This window comes from Pinus tabuliformis, chromosome 6 (genome assembly GCF_031772625.1).
Source record: "Pinus tabuliformis cultivar Carrire ecotype Pingquan chromosome 6, CPIR1, whole genome shotgun sequence".
Lineage (NCBI taxonomy): Eukaryota > Viridiplantae > Streptophyta > Pinopsida > Pinales > Pinaceae > Pinus > Pinus tabuliformis.
The window spans coordinates 318,815,894-318,834,252 of record NC_142292.1 but is presented as its reverse complement, the minus strand read 5'-3'; the positions used below and the strand labels follow the sequence as shown (position 1 = coordinate 318,834,252).

General features: G+C 35.9%; 2 protein-coding genes across 2 annotated transcripts; both read left to right on the top strand.

Moving 5' to 3' along the window:
• Positions 1-903: 903 nt before the first annotated feature.
• Positions 904-2,646, top strand: LOC149258583 (endoglucanase 17-like). Its single transcript, XM_089424463.1, has 7 exons — positions 904-1,092; positions 1,206-1,295; positions 1,408-1,500; positions 1,590-1,751; positions 1,839-1,953; positions 2,066-2,229; positions 2,320-2,646. The coding sequence occupies exons 1-7, from the start codon at positions 904-906 to the stop codon at positions 2,644-2,646; spliced, it is 1,140 nt and encodes a 379-aa protein (XP_089280589.1).
• A 677-nt stretch (positions 2,647-3,323) lies between these two features.
• Positions 3,324-7,208, top strand: LOC149258582 (transportin-1-like). The gene is made up of 8 exons (XM_089424344.1): positions 3,324-3,605; positions 5,339-5,428; positions 5,598-5,675; positions 5,822-5,953; positions 6,235-6,324; positions 6,494-6,571; positions 6,718-6,798; positions 7,152-7,208. The coding sequence occupies exons 1-8, from the start codon at positions 3,390-3,392 to the stop codon at positions 7,206-7,208; spliced, it is 822 nt and encodes a 273-aa protein (XP_089280470.1). The 5' UTR covers positions 3,324-3,389.
• Positions 7,209-18,359: the final 11,151 nt, after the last annotated feature.

Below are 18,359 nucleotides of genomic sequence, written 5' to 3'. Positions count from 1 at the left end.
TTTATTGAACAGATCAACCACCATCTTCTTCAGCCTCTCATTCTCATCTCGTACCTTCACAATGCCTTCTTCAACATGAGTATTTTCCCCCGCTCCTGTACCTGTTACCTCCCGAGAGTCTTCACAGTCCATGCCTTCACCCTCTCCATGCTGTTCAGGGACTTCATTTGTCTCCGCTTGTCCACGCTGTTCAGGGACTTCATTTGTCTCTCCCATGTCTTCCAAAGAATTCAATGTGGCCTTATGTGTTGCCCAACATGTATGAGAATGCATCCAACCGTTAGTTCCAAAATTTCACAGGTCGAATGCAAATTCATAAAAGGCAGAACAGTGAGAACAGTTAACTCAGGAAAAACGTAAACACAGAAAAAACGTCAAACTTCAAACGTCCGATTTTCCCAAATGGAGACGAATTTTAAAAAACTAAAACATGGGTTTTTTTCCAGGTGGGTTAATTAGATAACCCAGAAACCGTTTGAAGAGATTCGTGGCAGTTTGGGAGAAATTCACGGTTCTTTGGAGCGCATTTTTGATTGCCGCGTGAAAAAAAAATTGGAATTTCAATTAAATGAACAGGCTGTAATGTAATTCCGTGTGCCTGAAGAAGAGAAATCTAATTACGCCGTAAAGCGTTTCCTCTGGAAGGAACTCCCCTCCATGCCGCGGTGTCTCGTTATGGGCCCTTAGATCGATTGTTAGACGATGGAATAAACTCCAGCCATTAGATCGTCGGTAAAAAATGTTGTAGGCGGTTCAGATTATTGGAATGTTTTCCATCCTTAAGACAGTTGTCACTCAATGATGGGCCTTCCCCTCAATTTTTCCATCCCCTTCTTCATTTCCATTCCCCCTCTCCTTCCATTAATTCCCTCGTCGCTCTTTCCACTTCCTCTCTCTTCACCAATGCATCTGCGCCCTTCTACGCTTCAATGCCCACCTTCATCTTCTACGCTTCAATGCCCACCTTCATCTCCTTCACTAGAAGGAAGGCATTCATTCTCTGTTCAGCAAAGAGAGGCCAAGCGATCATCAGCACTCCATGTAAAATGCTTTCGATTGTTGAATGCCCTTAAAGATGGATCTGATCAGAATGTATGCAATTTTTGCTCATAATATTCCTGCTTTAAATCCGCAGATCAGATAACTGGTTGCACGGTTCACCTTTTCATATGATTTCAATGACCTAATCACTGAACTGAATACAGGTTGATTTGGTTGGAGGATATTACAATGCAGGCGACAACGTAAAATTTACGTTTCCAATGGCTTTTAGTACTACGCTGTTAGCCTGGAGCGTGCTGGAGTTCGGTCATTTAATGGGCGGTGAGATTGGTAATGCCATTAATATTGAATTTAAGTAGACCGCTACTTATTCATTCCATTCGTACGCGTATTTGTCCTCCATAGCTCTTCGACTTTGCAGACAGATACAGGGGATCTTATTGTGACAGCCTTAAGTCTGGAGTTTGCTCATTTAACTGCGGCTTTGATGGATACCAAGTAAGTTTTCTGTTTCATTTATTCTCACCCGGAAAAGTCCCATCAAAATACCCAACCTAACTTCCAGTTAATACTAATGGGGATTTCAGGATGAATTGTTGTGGGCTGCTGCATGGTTGCACAAAGCATCGGCCAACAATTCGTATCTGCAGTACATTGATAGCAATGGCAAAACACTGGGAGACAATGAGGAGTTACATGAATTTGGATGGAACAATAAGCATGCTGGCATTCATGTACTGCTCACCAAGGTAATCACTCCATGCAGCTTCACAGTGCTCATATCAACTGTATTGAATTTCAAAGCCATCTATACTCATGTATCTTTTTATACACAGGAGTATTTGTCCGGGAATGGATGGTTCTTAAAACCATACAAGGGATACGCTGACAAATTCATTTGTGCCCTCTTTCCTCAAACACCTTATCGACCACATGTTCAATACACACCAGGTTCCCCTAATAGACTCTCTTTCTTTTTTTCCTGGGATTTTGTATGTTTGTTGTGTACATCGTGCTGCTACGGGAAGATGAATAAGCTAATTGGAGAGATGTTGTGTTACAGGTGGGCTCATATACAAAAGTAATGCAAGCAATATGAAGATTGCGACGTCAGTATCGTTTTTGGCATTAACGTATGCCAAGTACCTGAGCGACGCGTCTCGAGTGTTGTGGTGTGGGGGCGTGGAGGCAACTCCGGCAAGGATTCGCGCCTTTGCAAAACGACAGGTAGGTGCACCACCTACTTCACTATAACTGGTTCTTGGTAGAAGTCAAGAATGCATTTGACATTGGTGTATCGCCATTATGGAGTTGCAGATTGATTATATATTAGGGGATAATCCTCTGAATTTATCATACATGGTGGGATATGGCTCCCGCTTCCCCCGACGGATTCATCATAGAGCCTCATCTCTGCCTTCTATTGTCGATCACCCGGAATTCATTGCATGCAAAAGTGGGTTTCGTTACGTCCATAGAAATGGTTCCAATCCTAATCTTCTGATGGGAGCAGTTATTGGAGGACCAGATGAACACGACCAGTTTCCAGACGATCGAACAAAATTTTGGCAATCGGAGCCCAAGATGTACATCAACGCTCCTCTCGTTGGCGCGCTTGCATTTTTCAGCGCACATCCATCATGATTTCCCAGAGATTCTAAATCCTGACACGTTTCTTTACATTTTCTCAGAGGGTGGCATTTAACTTTTCATTTCTTTAAATTTTCTCAGAGGGCGGCATTTAACTTTTCATTTTCTTTAAATTTTCTCAGAGGGTGGCATTTAACTTTTCATTATGGATTCTCAAGAAATAAATCACGAATGTTTCTAGAAACAGGTTGAATGAATCCATACATTCTGGTTTGCCTCGTTGTGTCTCCTTTATAAAATGTGAAAAAAGAGTATTACAATACTTTTTCACACATGCCATCTGATCAAGCAGCATATAGTTCTTTTTATTATTGGGTAAGAATTTGTAGCAGAAAACTGTCTTTCAAATCCCTTTATAAAATGAGGACATGGTTTGGGTTATTCTATTTCAAGATATTGTAGCAAAAAGCTGTATTGCAAGTTGCAAGGGATTTATAGATTTGGATTAGAATTCTTTTTCATATCTGCGATGTCACTGCTGCTTTTTGATTATATGGTGCCTTCCCTTGTTTTATAATTATCAATAATAATTGATCTGCATTTTGTTTGGTGAGATGTGAGGCATCTATGGGATTTTAATTAGAACTTGATTGCCTGATTTTACTTGGCCTTATTTTAGATGCATCTACTAATAGCTTGACATGTGTGATATGTCACATGGACAGGGAAAATCTGTTGAAGTACGATAGGCAGCAGGACTGCTTTTGAAAAATAATCTGAGGACAAGTTTTCATCTGATGATTGCTTCTTATCAACAATATATCAAATCAGAGTTGCTACCTTGTCTGGGGGCACCAGATAGACACCTCCGTTCAACGGTAGGAACTGTTGTCAGTGTTATTGTTCAGCAAGTACAGGTGCGGGGTTGGCCAAAATTAATGCAGGCATTGGTTCAATGCTTTGACAGCAATGACTTTAATCATATGGAAGGTGCTCTTGATGCACTATCAAAGGTAACTCAAGGTCTCACTTTTGGCTCTCCGTCTGTTGTAATATATTCCCAGAGTATATTTTTTGTTTATCTCAACAGATTTTATGTATTTCATAAGAATTCAAAGTTGTATGTTTAAAATTCTTTTGCCTATGTTTCAGAGAGCTGCATTTAAAACTGGATTTGTTCTTTTGGATCTTTTTGGAAATTATCATTTTTAATAATAGATCTAAATTCTAATCAAGCCATGAGAGTGGAGTAGTTATGGAATTTTCTTGTTTGATGAGTAATAATGTCCCAGATTTCGTTTGCTGACACTTGCATTTCTGAGAATCCCAAAGGATTTAGGAAACACCCCCTTACCCCCTCCAAAAATAAAAGAAAAAACTCATTAACCTATATTCAACCTTTTGGTCACAGCTTCTACTGTAACCAATTCCAATTCCAATGTTTGTTAGATTTTGGAGTGCACACTTAGAAATGAACAGTTGATAATGGAGAGAATATGAAATTTTATTTTATTAATGATGTTGTAGCAATAATATAAAATCTTTCATGTATATCATGTCATTTATAGCACCCTTCAGAAGTGAGGGAAATTTCTGAATGGTCGTGACATTTTTATCCTGTTAACATGGAAGATGTAACTGTTTAAGTTGCATGAAGGTTGTGAGATTTGGATCATTGCCATGTGCAGGTGGTGACAAGAATGATCTAGTTGTGTTGTTTGTGGTTGCACAATTTCTCATACAAAAACAGATCATGAATATGCGAATTTTAAAGAAGAGTACATTGTTATGTAAGCATTTGAATTGATTTTAGGTTTTTTTTAAAGTAGATCCTGGGCTGTCTTTTTTCAAGGTTGCCATTTTAAACATATTAAGACTTGTCTGCCTTTCTCTCAGATTGCCTTGTTTTAAAAGTCATATAAAGTAAGTTTCTTGTGGAAGTAATGGGCATTTGTCTATCATTTCCAATACAGAAGTAGAAAAGGTTGCAGAAAACAATATATAAGAGACGCAGCAAACAATATATAAGAGATGCTATGGGATTTAAACATTGTTTTAATGTTTTTGGCTGTTGATTTTAAAAACTTTTGAACAAGGCAAATGGTTTTATTGTCTGCCAAAGATTTCTCTATTTTTGGTAAATGCTTTTTAAAGCTGTATGAATGGTTCTGCTCATGCAAGGGATATGTAATTCATAAGTAGATGTTTTGCATGCAATATAATTCGTTCCTTTAAGGATTTAATATTCATGGATTTGAAAGTTCCTCTTGTTTGAAGGGGAGCATGTGGGTCAAAAACAGTCTCGATACATGTACTTTAATACATTCTCTCTAAGGTTTTTATCAAGCACACTTGGCATATCCAAGTGATCTTTCAAAAGGTGTTCTTTAATTAAGGGCAATCTTGCAATATGGGTCGGGGAATGTATAGCGAGGGTAGAAAGAAATTATCCCAGCAGGAATGGTGAATGCATTGGGATTGTGCTTGAGGTGGACGGGGAAATCGCGGGGTGGGGGGAATGTGGTTTTGAAATGGGAATATTTTGCGGGAGTTTATGAGATCCATAATGTGCATGGCAGCTACAATATATCTCTGCTTTCAAGAGAATGAATTGGATATGAAATCATTTGACCACAACAATGCATGGGATGAGCTTTCTAAGTGTTGATTCATTTTTACAACTTTGTAGTAGGTTTTGTACAACAGGGAGCCTATTTATGAACATAATAATGTGCTGCCCACGTAGATATGTGAAGATATACCAGAGGAACTAGATGCTGATGTGCCAGGTTTACCAGAGCGAGCTATCAATATATTCTTGCCCAGATTATTTCAGGTAAATACCATTGGAGAATTTGTTCTAAATTGTTGATAGCATTACATAGTTGTTTTGTCAGGATTTGATGGGAAACTAGCATAACTCATTATCAAAGGATAATGCTTTATGTTGGTTTCAACTTCCAACTAAGCTCCAATGTATTTACAACCTTTTAATTGCTTTGCAGTTCTTCCAGTCACCTCATGTTTCTCTCAGGAAACTAGCACTTAGCTCCGTAAATCAATTTATTGTGTTTATGCCGACAGTAAGTTTCTCTGTAACCACAATGCAATGTGAAATTACAGTCAGGGTCTAACTGTCTACATATCTTTATGCTGTTAAACAAATGCAATGTATTAGATTCAATAAGAAAGTTAATTGTTTCTAAGGTTTATATTTTTGTGCATGCAGGCCTTGTTAATATCAATGGATCAATATCTTCAGGGCCTATTTACTCTTTCTCAGGATCCTGCTCCTGAAGTGAGGAAACTGGTCAGTTATCGTTATTTATCTGCCATTATCTTTGCTCTTTGTATAACATTGGTCCTTTCATCCTAGTGCATGCAGGTGGATGGGGAAATCGCGGGGTGGGGGGATGTGGTTTTGAAATGGGAATATTTTGCGGGAGTTTATGAGATCCATAATGTGCATGGCAGCTGCAATATATCTCTACTTTCAAGAGAATGAATTGGATATGAAATCATTTGACCACAGCAATGCATGGGGATGAGCTTTCTAAGTGTTGATTCATTTTTACAACTTTGTAGTAGGTTTTGTACAACAGGGAGCCTATTTATGAACATAGCAATGTGCTGCCCACGTAGATATGTGAAGATGTACCAGAGGAACTAGATGCTGATGTGCCAGGTTTACCAGAGCGAGCTATCAATATATTCTTGCCCAGATTATTTCAGGTAAATACCATTGGAGAATTTGTTCTAGATTGTTGATAGCATTACATAGTTGTTTTGTCAGGATTTGATGGGAAACTAGCATAACTCATAATCAAAGGAGAATGCTTTATGTTGGTTTCAACTTCCAACTAAGCTCCAATGTATTTACAACCTTTTAATTGCTTTGCAGTTCTTCCAGTCACCTCATGTTTCTCTCAGGAAACTAGCACTTAGCTCCGTAAATCAATCTATTGTGTTTATGCCGACAGTAAGTTTCTCTGTAACCACAATGCAATGTGAAATAACAGTTAGGGTCTAACTGTCTACATATCTTTATGCTGTTAAACAAATGCAATGTATTAGATTCAATAAGAAAGTTAATTGTTTCTAAGGTTTATATTTTTGTGCATGCAGGCCTTGTTAATATCAATGGATCAATATCTTCAGGGCCTATTTACTCTTTCTCAGGATCCTGCTCCTGAAGTGAGGAAACTGGTCAGTTATCGTTATTTATCTGCCATTATCTTTGCTCTTTGTATAACGTTGGTCCTTTCATCCTAGTGCATGCAGAAATTACAAAGATCTATATTGTTGGATTAATATCTTGTGCATGTTCAATCATCAACTAGTGAAAACATTGGTTGTAGAAGAGAACACGAGAATGGTGAGACACTATGGTTAGACAGGTGTTTGTGTGGTTATTCCATGTGCTATTTTTGCTGCATCAACTATCCCAATAAATGACAAAATGTTGAGCTTTGCAAATTGCCTTGGCTGTTGAAGATGAATTTCTGCGGATTGTTTATCTTCAAGAATTGTAACTGCTATTAGTTGCATCCTCAATTCAGGAGCTCTGCTATTCCAGTCAGAAAGTGAAATACCAGAGTTCTATTTCAAGTGAGTAGCTTCTTAGAAGCTAGGAAAAACTCTTAGCTGACATTGAGGCGCAACTTGGGAAGGTGATATATGGTGTATTATTGTTGCAATGGCAGGGGATGGATTTTTATTGCTGGTTGGACCAAAAGAAATTGATGCAAATCGATATTAACTACTTATTGATAATTTTGCCCACTGAGTTCCCTGAGGTCGAGTATATTGCTTTCCTTGCTTATCAAAGAGTATTGCTTATCAAAGAGTATTGATTCCTTTTCAATTTCAACATTCTGGATAACCAAATCTAGTTCTCTGTAATCATTGCAAAAGGGAGTCCATTATCATGTAGGGTTTGAATTGTTATTATCCTCTTGTTGCATGCTAATCTTGATCATCTCGTTCAGCTTCTAAGGTTCTTAGTGGCCTATCCTTTTCAGATCCTTTGACTAACACTATATCTCTCCAATCTTGTAGGAAGGTCATCAAACTCTCCCTTTTATCTGCCATGGTTGGCTAGGATTAAAATTTCAAAGGGAGTAGCCAGAGGCATGTCTTATTTACATGAAAGGAAGTTTGTTCATGCAAATATTAATCCAAGCAACATCCTTCTAGGCTTTGACATGGAGCCATACATAGCATATTTTGGGCTAGAAAAGCTACTGGACATTGCCAATGTCAAGTATAGTAGCTCTGCTATCCACCTAAGGAACCTTGAAGGTATATTTTCAGGGAGAAAACGCTCCACTGGCTCTTGCCATAGCCTGCAAACAACACCTGATTTGCTGAGCAGTCCAGGCACATCCAAGAACTTTGTATCTCCTTACCAGGCCCCAGAGGCATTGAAAAATCTCAAACCCAACCAAAAGTGGGATGTTTATTCCTTTGGGGTTATTTTTCTGGACATTCTTACTGGGAAGCCACCTTCAGATAAGGATTTTACAGCATGCGGTCAAAACTTTGTTAATGACAAGCATCGCCTTTTGCACATCATAGATCCTACTCTTCAACCAGAGGTTGAAGGAAGGGAAGAAATCTCAGTGTCTGTGGGGATTGCATTGAATTGTGCTTCTGCTTCCCCTCAAAAGAGACCATCAATGAAGGAGGCATTACATTTTCTAGAAAAAATGCCATCATCCACAACCAATTAACCAATTCTTTCTTCCTATGTATCATCCTTGCTTTGACATAAGTTGGACAGAGATGAGGACTTACACCCACATTCCGTATTCAACAACTCTACTTAGACATTGCCATAACTGACATAGACACCTCTATGATTGGGAGTCAGACAAACTCTGTTGTCAACTCAGCTGCTTATGAAATCTCTAGAGTCTTCTTAAAAATTTCAGTATTCTACAGTTGAGGATTGTAGCGAAACTCAGGGATCAAACTTAACTCCATGCTTATGAGGCATCCGCGTTCTCACAGTTTACTTGCAGCTCATTCTCAGTTTTAGTGGGAAGGTGATATATGGTGTATTATTGTTGCAGTGGCAGGGGATGGATTTTAATTGCTGGTTGGACCAAAAGAAATTGATGCAAATCAATATTGAAAATTAGATTTATTGGTTCAGCTATAGTTTGCATATACAAAGAAGAAACTGCTCCTTTTTTAGGTTAGAATATTTATATATACATGTTCATCTCAGCAACAAATGATAATCTATCAAAACCATGAGAGTGCTACACAACTTCCTTCATAAGCCTTCTTAGGAAGACCATGAAATAAGACAAGTGACCCTGTGCTTGTATTTGTATCTTATTCTACATAACATCTTCTTACTTAGCTAGAGAACAATTGGCTGCAGCATTTATATAAGTTTCTATGGAATGTTTCTGCTGTTATATATTGAACAGGTCCATTATACCGTATTATTGGATTTTGCAGAGTCTATCCCTGTTTTCTCTTCTTTAGAATATATATCAACCCTTTTGTTTTGTTTCAAGGATATGTTGCAGTTTATTTCATTTCTCTTTTATCTTTAAGATGGATATTTATCTTTTTTATCATCATGTTCCCTGTGGTTCATTTAAATTGGATATTTGTCATTTTGTTCACTGGGTTCTCTGTATTTTGTTATAACTAGTTATTGATAATTTTGCCCACTGAGTTCCCTGAGGTCGAGTATAATGCTTTCCTTGCTTATCAAAGAGTATTGCTTATCAAAGAGTGTTGATTCCTTTTCAATTTCAGCGTTCTGGATAACCAAATCCAGTTCTTTGTAATCATTGCAAAAGGGAGTCCATTATCATGTAGGGTTTGAATTGTTATTCTCCTCGTGTTGCATGCTAATCTTAATCATCTTGTTCAGCTTCTAAGGTTCTTAGTGGCCTATCCTTTTCAGATCCTTTGACTAACGCTATATCTCTCTAATCTTGCAGGATGGTCATCAAACTCTCCCTTTTATCTGCCATGGTTGGCCAGGATTGAAATTGCAAAGGGAGTAGCCAGAGGCCTGGCTTATTTACATGAAAGGAAGTTTGTTCATGCAAATATTAAGCCAAGCAACATCCTTCTGGGCTTTGACATGGAGCCATACATAGCAGATTTTGGGCTAGAAAAACTACTGGATACTGCCAATTTCAAGTATAGTAGCTCCGCTATCCACCTAAGGAACCTTGAAGGTATATTTTCAGGGAGCAAACGCTCAGCTCCCGCGATAGGCTGCAAACAATGTTTTAATTTAGAATAGAATTATCATGGTAAATTGGTATAAGAATATTAGTAGAAAAAATCACCTAGTTATAAGCCTAAATATTGGCAAAGGCTAATTCTTCATGTGGCATAATCAATTAGCCATGTTATCTTGCTACATGATGCAAAAAAATGACCCATGGATCCTAATACTTTTTAGGGCTCTTTTTCAATTCAATATGTTTTTCTTCTTCTTCTTCTTCTTCCTGAGATGGTAAAGATAATGACTCAAGAATGACTCTAAGCTTACTAGATAACCAAATTCTCAACATACCTTGCAATGCATATTTGTTACACCTCTATTATAGACCAAGACAAATGTAACAAATCAATGTACACTAGTGCATCAATATGATTGTTTTCACATAAGGCTTGATCATTAAAAGGACATTAAGGTTTGTACCTTTTGGGACAATTGCTAGTATAGTCAACATCAGAGAAAATACAAACGACCCAGAATATGAGAGAAGATACAAATGACCTAGATCCATTCAAACCTTGAAAGTTTGTTCATGAACTCTTTGAATCTGGTATAAAATGTGTGCTGTATTTGAAACTTCAATTTGCCATTAAATTAATGGGACATAAATTCCCACAAAGCAGTTCAAAAATGTGCAATTAAGTTGAGCTTTCATCTTGTCATTCAATTGATGGACACTCAATATTAAATATAAGATAAATATATAGGAGTAGCATGTGAGTGTTAGATTTATAAAGAAGATTCTTTTTATTATTAATAAAAATATAGATAGTTAGTTTCATTTTAAAGGGTTATAAATATGAGTTATAAATACAAGACTTAATAGGTTGTAAATATTTAAAGTGTTGTAAATATGAGTTATTAATTGTTTTTACTCAAAATCTGATAAATAGCAATTTAGCAATTTCTTTTTAATTGAGTGACTTAAATTCATGTTTCTTTAGGTTGAAGGTAAAGCCACTAAAGTGCAAAAATTGTGATGCCAATAATTAGAGGGATTGTCATCATGGGGTGATAAGAAATTTAATATTCCAAGAAGAGGAGGTAGTAGTAGATTCTAAATAAATTAGCAATGCAACAACATAAATGTTTGCAACAAATTTAGAGAGATCCACCTTGTTGAATAATGCACACACTACATGGATAATGGATTTCCGCACTTTATGCCTTACGGCGTTTTCTTTGCAACATCTGGTGCAAATGCTAGTTAGGAATCAATTATGTGCTGGTATTCAAGATTAATTACACGTCTTTAATGACTGATAGTCCCATGCAATGCGTCACTGTGCTCAGTTTCACGACTCACAGCAAAGACGTGTCCAAAAAAAATTCTACGGCAGTGGTGTTTATTGTGATGAGATATACGGCCAAAGTAAAGGGAAGAATTGGAAAATCAAACCATTTATTACCTTTTAAATAACTTTGTTATATTTGGTGGAGGATTAATGGGTTCAGGTATAGCTACATCTCTTGTTCTCATTAATATTCTAGTCGTTCTGAATGCAGGGCATATATACTCTAGTCTTAAGAAGTGGTCTGAATCCTATGGTGGACTTTTCAAACCATTTGCTTATTTGGAAGAATGAGCTGTAAGAGGCATTCCCCTGAGTGCACCCGTTGCTGCTAAAAATTTTGGATCGCGCCTGTAATATGCACATGCATGTTAAACTTCCCAATTATTTTGAGATTGATTTGGGTGTTTCTGTTACAGCATGCATAGGAATTGTTGGTGACAAATACTAATAAAAAAAATATGAGCAGCACAAGAGTTGGTACTCTGATCTATTTCCATCTTTAAAACTGTTTTGCTTCATATTTCAAAGTTTTTATTTTTCAGGCAAACAACAAAAAAAATAAAAATAAATAAATAAATTAATTAATTAAAAAAGGAAAAAAGAAAAAATGATGGGGCTCATTGGGAGAACTAAATCAGTTGAACACACTTAGACTTGGACTTTCTTTGGCTAGATAAAAGGCGCAGTCAGGGATATGTGTCTGATGGTTGACTGTTTTAGCCACTTTCCGCAGCTAGCCCAACTTTCCGCAGCTGTTTTGTTAAACTCTAGGTTGCAGGTGTCATCAAGCAAAACAAGTCACATGGGTAGCTGGGGGAATGTTGGTACATGGATGGTGTCCTATTCATTTGATCAAATTTGATGAAAAAGACCCCGGTCAAAGGGAAGTCAAATTGTGTGTTATCACTAAGTCGCCACACTGAGTCACTGCATGTCAAGAAAAAATAATAATTTTGAATCAATGAAATGAATAAGTTATTTTCTCACTTTTCTGAAGGTATTGATTAATTTTGGACTGATAATGAAAGATGAATGGCTAACTTTGTATCCAAGATTTTTAGCTACAGCACCATGCACATTCCGCAGCTAAAGTCCAATTCCGCAGTTGTTCTCTGATTCCGCAGCCAGAAAAACCTCATTGTTCAAATCAGCGTATCTTTCTTATACAAAATCAGATTTTGATGATTTAAGTATCATTGGAAAGATCTCAACAAGATCTACACAATGAGAAATCCATCGTTAGAGTTTGAAATGGCAAACAATGAAATAAATTGCTGAAAAGAAGCAACATTCAACTTGGGCACCAATTCCAAAGCAGGTATAAATTCTTTTGATTTTTCCTTTGAGAACTTGTTTCATTAATACAAATTCTTAGTTTTGTGTGTAAATATCATAACTAGAGAGATTGATCACCTCTCTCCTTTGATAATCTTACATTCCATTGCAGAAGAAGTATTAGTTTTTTTTGCAGGTTTCAGGAGGAAGGACAAATGACTACAAGAGAATGGTGTCTCTCCAAGAGACCAATTTGTTTCATAAGAGGATGATCAGCAACAAAGAGGAAATATGTTGATGCAAAATCAGATCCAAACACTTGAAAAACTTTCAGATACTATTGTCTCCATCATATCCATACCTCATCTCATTTTCCTCCATATTTTCCATTTTCATTCACATACACTTTCCATCTCTTTTTGTCCATTCATAACCCACAACTAAAAGCAAGAGGCTCATTCACATGCTTATTGCCATTGCCATTTCTGTTCTCCATTGCCATTTTCCATTTTCATCTTCCATTCCTTGTCATTTTCATTCCGCAAATAAGCCCTGCTTCAATGCAAATTATTGAGTCCATAGTCCTTTGAGTCTAAGTTCTTTGTAAAAACACCTTGAGGCTTGCATGCCTTAATGGAAATCCTCATGCTGACAAACAATGGGAATATATTAATGTCCCTTGTTCGTCAGATCTTCTAGGTGACTCGACTTCAGCAAATTCATTCGTACCTAGCAAGATGTGTTTGGGCATCTTGACTCTCATTGTCATCAATGGTGAGAGTTCTCATGTTGACTAGTGGCATCCATTAATGGCCACTAAGCCAACAATTTCCTACTATGTTCGACATCAGAACATCTTTTCACATAGTAGGAATTGTGCCAATGAGTTTTGAAGACATGAAGACTATTATTTTCAGCATTTTGGAGCAGATTCAACAAGTTTTAGTAGAAGCAATAAAAAGTCATCTTATCTCTCTATCCATGACTCCTCTTGATCAGCCACTTGAAGAAGAAAATGATCATAAGTTTTCAGCCACCACACATACAACTCATCCATTCCAAAGGGTAACTGAAGGTACGTCATTTTTCTAACTTTTGACCATAAAAAGCTAGAATGATAATTGTTGGAAAAACATTTCTCTTTCTCATTTCATAAAAATTGCCAATACCATCAGTTGGGGGGGGGGGGGGGGGAATACATTCATATTCATATATTGCCATGTCCATATCATATTCAAGAGCCCACATACTTCCAACATATATTAATTATTACATTGCTATTATGAGCATACAATGGCTTTTGAAAAAGTGCTTAAAGGATAAATTGGATACAAACAAAATCATGGTTGTCACACAAGAACCAACCATCATGCAATCCAATAAAGATATACTTTGCAACAATAATCAAAATATCATTATGCAAAGTTCAAAGATCAAAGTAGAAGGCAACAACAAAGAAAAAAAAAATGGTTGTAACACAAGAACCAACCATGTTGCAATTCAAGTAAAACACTTTGCAGAAATATGAAGTTATCAAATGATATCATGCAAAGTTAAGCCAAAGCTCAAGGATCAAAAGAGTTAATGTAATATATATTGCATGAGGACATGCAATAGCTTCAGTTGGGGGGTATGTTGAGCCTTGAAAATGTCATTCATTTCCATTACACTTTCACTATTATGTCCATTATATCACCTCCATTTCTCTACTATGTCACCACATTCATCCCACTTTCATTATCATTGGGCCACATTTATGTTTTTCCAATCTTTATTAATTCTAAGTCTTTTAAGTGAATTTGTGGTTAAAAATTAGAAAATAATGTGCATATGCTTATACCTAACAAATGGGTTGAGGTTGTTGACATGTGTAGGTTGAAAGGAGACTTCTAGAAGACCCTTATGCGGCACTCTAAGGCCAAATTCGAATTTGGTTGGAAAGAATCATGGGATCATGAGGATATGTGTCACATCTCCTAATTGTATTGTAACTCTAAGAAGACATGTGTCTTATCAGTTCCTATTTTGATTAGGACTCTAGAGGTAGAGGGAGAGATTCATGGACTCTCATTAATGAGATGGATCTCATCTTTTTGTATAAATAGGAGATCTCTCTCCTTCATTTGTTAGTCTTTTTAGTCTTTTTAGTCCCTAGTTCTTAAGTTTGTAGTTCTTCCTTGATGGCTTTTGAAAGCCTTGGAGAACTTTGTTGTACTTTGTACTTTTGAAGAAATTGAATAAAGCTTTGATGTTCTCAACATGGAAGGAGATGTGAAGTAGTTCTCATGGAGCATATTAGGATGTAAGGTAGAGTAGATTTCATTTTGTAAATATTGCTTTGTAGAATGTAAGGTAGAGTAGATTTCATTTTGTAAATATTGCTTTGTAGAATGTAAGGTAGATTAGATTTTTCATTCATGCAATTTTAATTCATGCAACTGTGTTTAATTTTGCTTTGATTTCATAGGTGGTAGAGGGCCCCTGCCTTGTATAGTTGTCATTTAATTTTGCATTTTATTTCACCATGTATATTAGCTGTACATAACAAAGCTTTTTGATTACTGTTGTTTTACATTTTTCTCATGTATATTAGCTATACATAACAAGTTGTTTTGATTACTGTTGTTTTACATTTTTCTCATGTATATTAGCTGTACATAAATTGCTTTCAAGTTGATTGTAGATTAGTGATGCACATAGCCTTTTAATGAACTAATGACGTGATATAATCATCTTCTCCTTTTGCTGAAGCAGCAAGGATACTGGGTCTCATAGTCATTAGCTCATTATTTGGTTATTGCATTTTATTTTGATTGAACTAGTTGTATATTTACACTTTTGTTTAAATACTAACTCCATCAATAACATGTTTTAAGTTCTTTTGAAGTGCTAAGTTTTGGAAATTACCATTAGGGACATAGGCCTTGTCTTGAAATCTTTATCCATACTTGTCCTTTAAAAGTATTCTTAAGACTTTAGAATAGGATTTCCATTTGCATTAAACACTTTAGAAAACCAACAAGAACAAAACCCCAAAAACAACATAAACTATAAAACAACGAAGTAAGAGAAAGGTTAACTAAGCACATATGGTGCACCACACTTCATCAGTTTACGATACCCGGATTGATAATTTATGTAGAGCAATTTAAGACGTTAAATTGACTAGACAGACCTTATGGTTAATTTTAGAGAAATTATGTCTATATATGCAAAGTTACCCTAGAAATCTATAATGCTAGTGAATAATGATACCTTAACTTTCGATTAGTGCACCAGAGGACTCAGTTAAAATTGAAAATTGTCGCTAACCTGCAACATAAAATCAAATACCCAAAATGAAAACATCTTCATATAAGAAGCATGTATCATGGAAATTAGACCTAGAAAATGTCATTTTTCTTGAATTTACGCTTACTCTTCTTGGTGGCACTGTCTGGTGTTGATGCAAGTGATACTACAAATGATAAGGTTTCTTGAAGGGGGTTTGTGGTAACCAATCATGTAGATGTGATCTGTGATATTTCTAGCATGGATTAAGGTGAAAAATACCAAAAGGGAATCACACGAGACATATTTGGTATGGTGAGGGTGTTGATGACTTGGTGTGAAATAGAACCAAGTGGAGGATAGAGGAAAGGGGTATGAGTAATCGCATAAGTGAGAAATTGAGGTTCACTTGTCACAACATTGGGTGTTTCCGAATTTGGTGGTTGAAGGTCCTAAGATTGGTTACCATATGATCTGGTTATCATGCATACATGAGGATGATGCTTCTTCTATATTTGGGACCTATTTAGACACTAGATAGATAAGGGTTTAGAGGAAATGAATTAGAAATTTTGTTAAGGTGAGGGTTTCCATGAATTGGTGTGAAACAAAACTAGGTGGAGGATACAGGAAAGGGGTTTGAGTAATTGTGTAAGGGAGAAAAGGAGGTTAGCTTGTCACAACATTGGGTATTTTCAAATTTGGTGGTTCAAGGTCATGAGTCTAGTTACCATATGATATGGTAATCATGCATACAAGGGGATGATGACACTTCTAGTTGTGGGACCTATTTTATCAGAAGAGGTCTATTATAGAACAAGTCTATAATATACACACTAGATAGATGAGGGTATAAAGGAAATGAATTAGAAAATTTGTTTCTATTTTCCAATGCTATATTTAGACAACAAATATTGGTAATTAATTTGTTTACCTTTAAACAATATTTTTTTCTTCACATGGATCCATGGATGAGCTATACTTTGCACTTGATATTTAGCACATACTTGAATCATCTTATCTATATGATCAAGGTTTACTCTATAAGAGAATTAATATGATTTTTTATCTTGCTAAATTATCAAATCCTCCTGAATTAAGGTAATCACAAGAGAGTTTTGGATGTAGTTAAATTCATCAAATAATTTACATGCAAGCTATTCTTTAAAAACTTGTTGTCTATAAATTTCATAAGACAATTTGCATGTAGGCATCTCCAAAAACACTTGATTTCCATCCTTGTGATGGGAGAGAAATGGTGCTCAAGTAGGGAATTATAATGATTAAGAGTGACAAGAATACTTGAAATAATGAGGAATCATCCTTGGAAATTGTATTTACCATATTATACTAGTCTTGACCAAGTTATAGGTATGAAACTGACTTGTTCTTCAGCAGATACTCCACCAATGTTTCAAATTACAATAGGATCAGCCATGGTAGATAAAACAAGGCCTCAAAATTTGCATTATATTGGGAAATGTGTGTCACTAACTTGGAAATCATGTAATGGAGTAAGGAAAAATTGTTGAGCTATAGTAGGGAATAAATGTATCGTAGTAGTTGGTAATAACTACTAAGAAGTAGTGGAGAATAAAGAAATATCACTAGCCATAAATGCATGGTATGCTATGATGGTTGGATAATTAATTTTTAATGGTTTCCATATTATAGAATTGGAAAACCACAAATATTTTATGGTTTTGTCATGCCTATTTATTATGCACTAGGGTTGGAGTAAAATACAGTGTGACTTTCAGTTTCTTGTCATGCTTCTGAAAAATTCATAGAATCCTTATGCTAGTGTTGAATAGTCTTATTGAGATACAAAGGCTTGGTAATTTATTGTAACCATTTAGTTGATGAATCTTACATTGCATCACCTTTGCATGCACTTTAGAGGGGGGGATTTCTCCTAGAAGGGTTTTCCCAAGAAATTGTTTTCTAATGGTTGTATGGTTTCATGTTGTTGATTACTACAACTATTTATATTTAATTTTTGCACATTCTTGGAAGTGTATTCAACACCTTTACTCAATAATTTCATTTAGTCTCAAATAATAACCACCTAATATCGAAGATGTTAGGGACAATGATTTCTGACCTAATATTAGTTTAAGTGGGAGCTTTTGTAGAAGGAAACCTTGTTGCAAGGAAATGGTGAGTAGGTATAAATTAGAAATGGATAGATTTATTGGAACTAAATTTGGGCTATTAGAACACAACATGGATGATCTTCTTGTATATATGGAACTATGGGTTACAAAATTTCTAGAACCAAATTCATTAGCATGAAATTTGAAGAGCAAGTGGTGATGGAGACAAAGGAGAGAACCCATATAAAATTATATTCTACTACTTTGGTATGATTAAAAATTTCTAAAGGAAAAAATAAAATCCATTGAATTTTGGGGGATTTGTATTAAGCTAAATCCAAAACTAGGGCAACATAAATCTAGACCTCATAATGTTTAGTCCAAGTCAAATAAATCTATTGACATATTTTTGATGTATAAGCTTGCAAACAATTGAATATGTAAATTATCAAAAGGGATTTATAAAAATGAAACTCATTTTGTAACATATTGGATATACACTCTTATCTTTTGGTTTTCTTTAGATTCATCTATGATATAGACACTATATAGAGGAGGGTTTAAAAAAAATGA

What these genes read in the sequence shown, in the direction of transcription:
- LOC149258583 (XM_089424463.1), top strand. Translation starts at nt 904, where the DNA reads ATGCATCTGCGCCCTTCTACGCTTCAATGCCCACCTTCATCTTCTACG. An exon ending in ACATGTTCAATACACACCAG is followed by an intron (nt 1,954 to 2,065) that starts GTTCCCCTAATA and finishes GTTGTGTTACAG; the next exon opens with GTGGGCTCATATACAAAAGT. An exon ending in GCGCCTTTGCAAAACGACAG is followed by an intron (nt 2,230 to 2,319) that starts GTAGGTGCACCA and finishes ATGGAGTTGCAG; the next exon opens with ATTGATTATATATTAGGGGA.
- LOC149258582 (XM_089424344.1), top strand. Translation starts at nt 3,390, where the DNA reads ATGATTGCTTCTTATCAACAATATATCAAATCAGAGTTGCTACCTTGT. An exon ending in TCTTGCCCAGATTATTTCAG is followed by an intron (nt 5,429 to 5,597) that starts GTAAATACCATT and finishes ATTGCTTTGCAG; the next exon opens with TTCTTCCAGTCACCTCATGT. An exon ending in CTCCTGAAGTGAGGAAACTG is followed by an intron (nt 6,799 to 7,151) that starts GTCAGTTATCGT and finishes TCCTCAATTCAG; the next exon opens with GAGCTCTGCTATTCCAGTCA.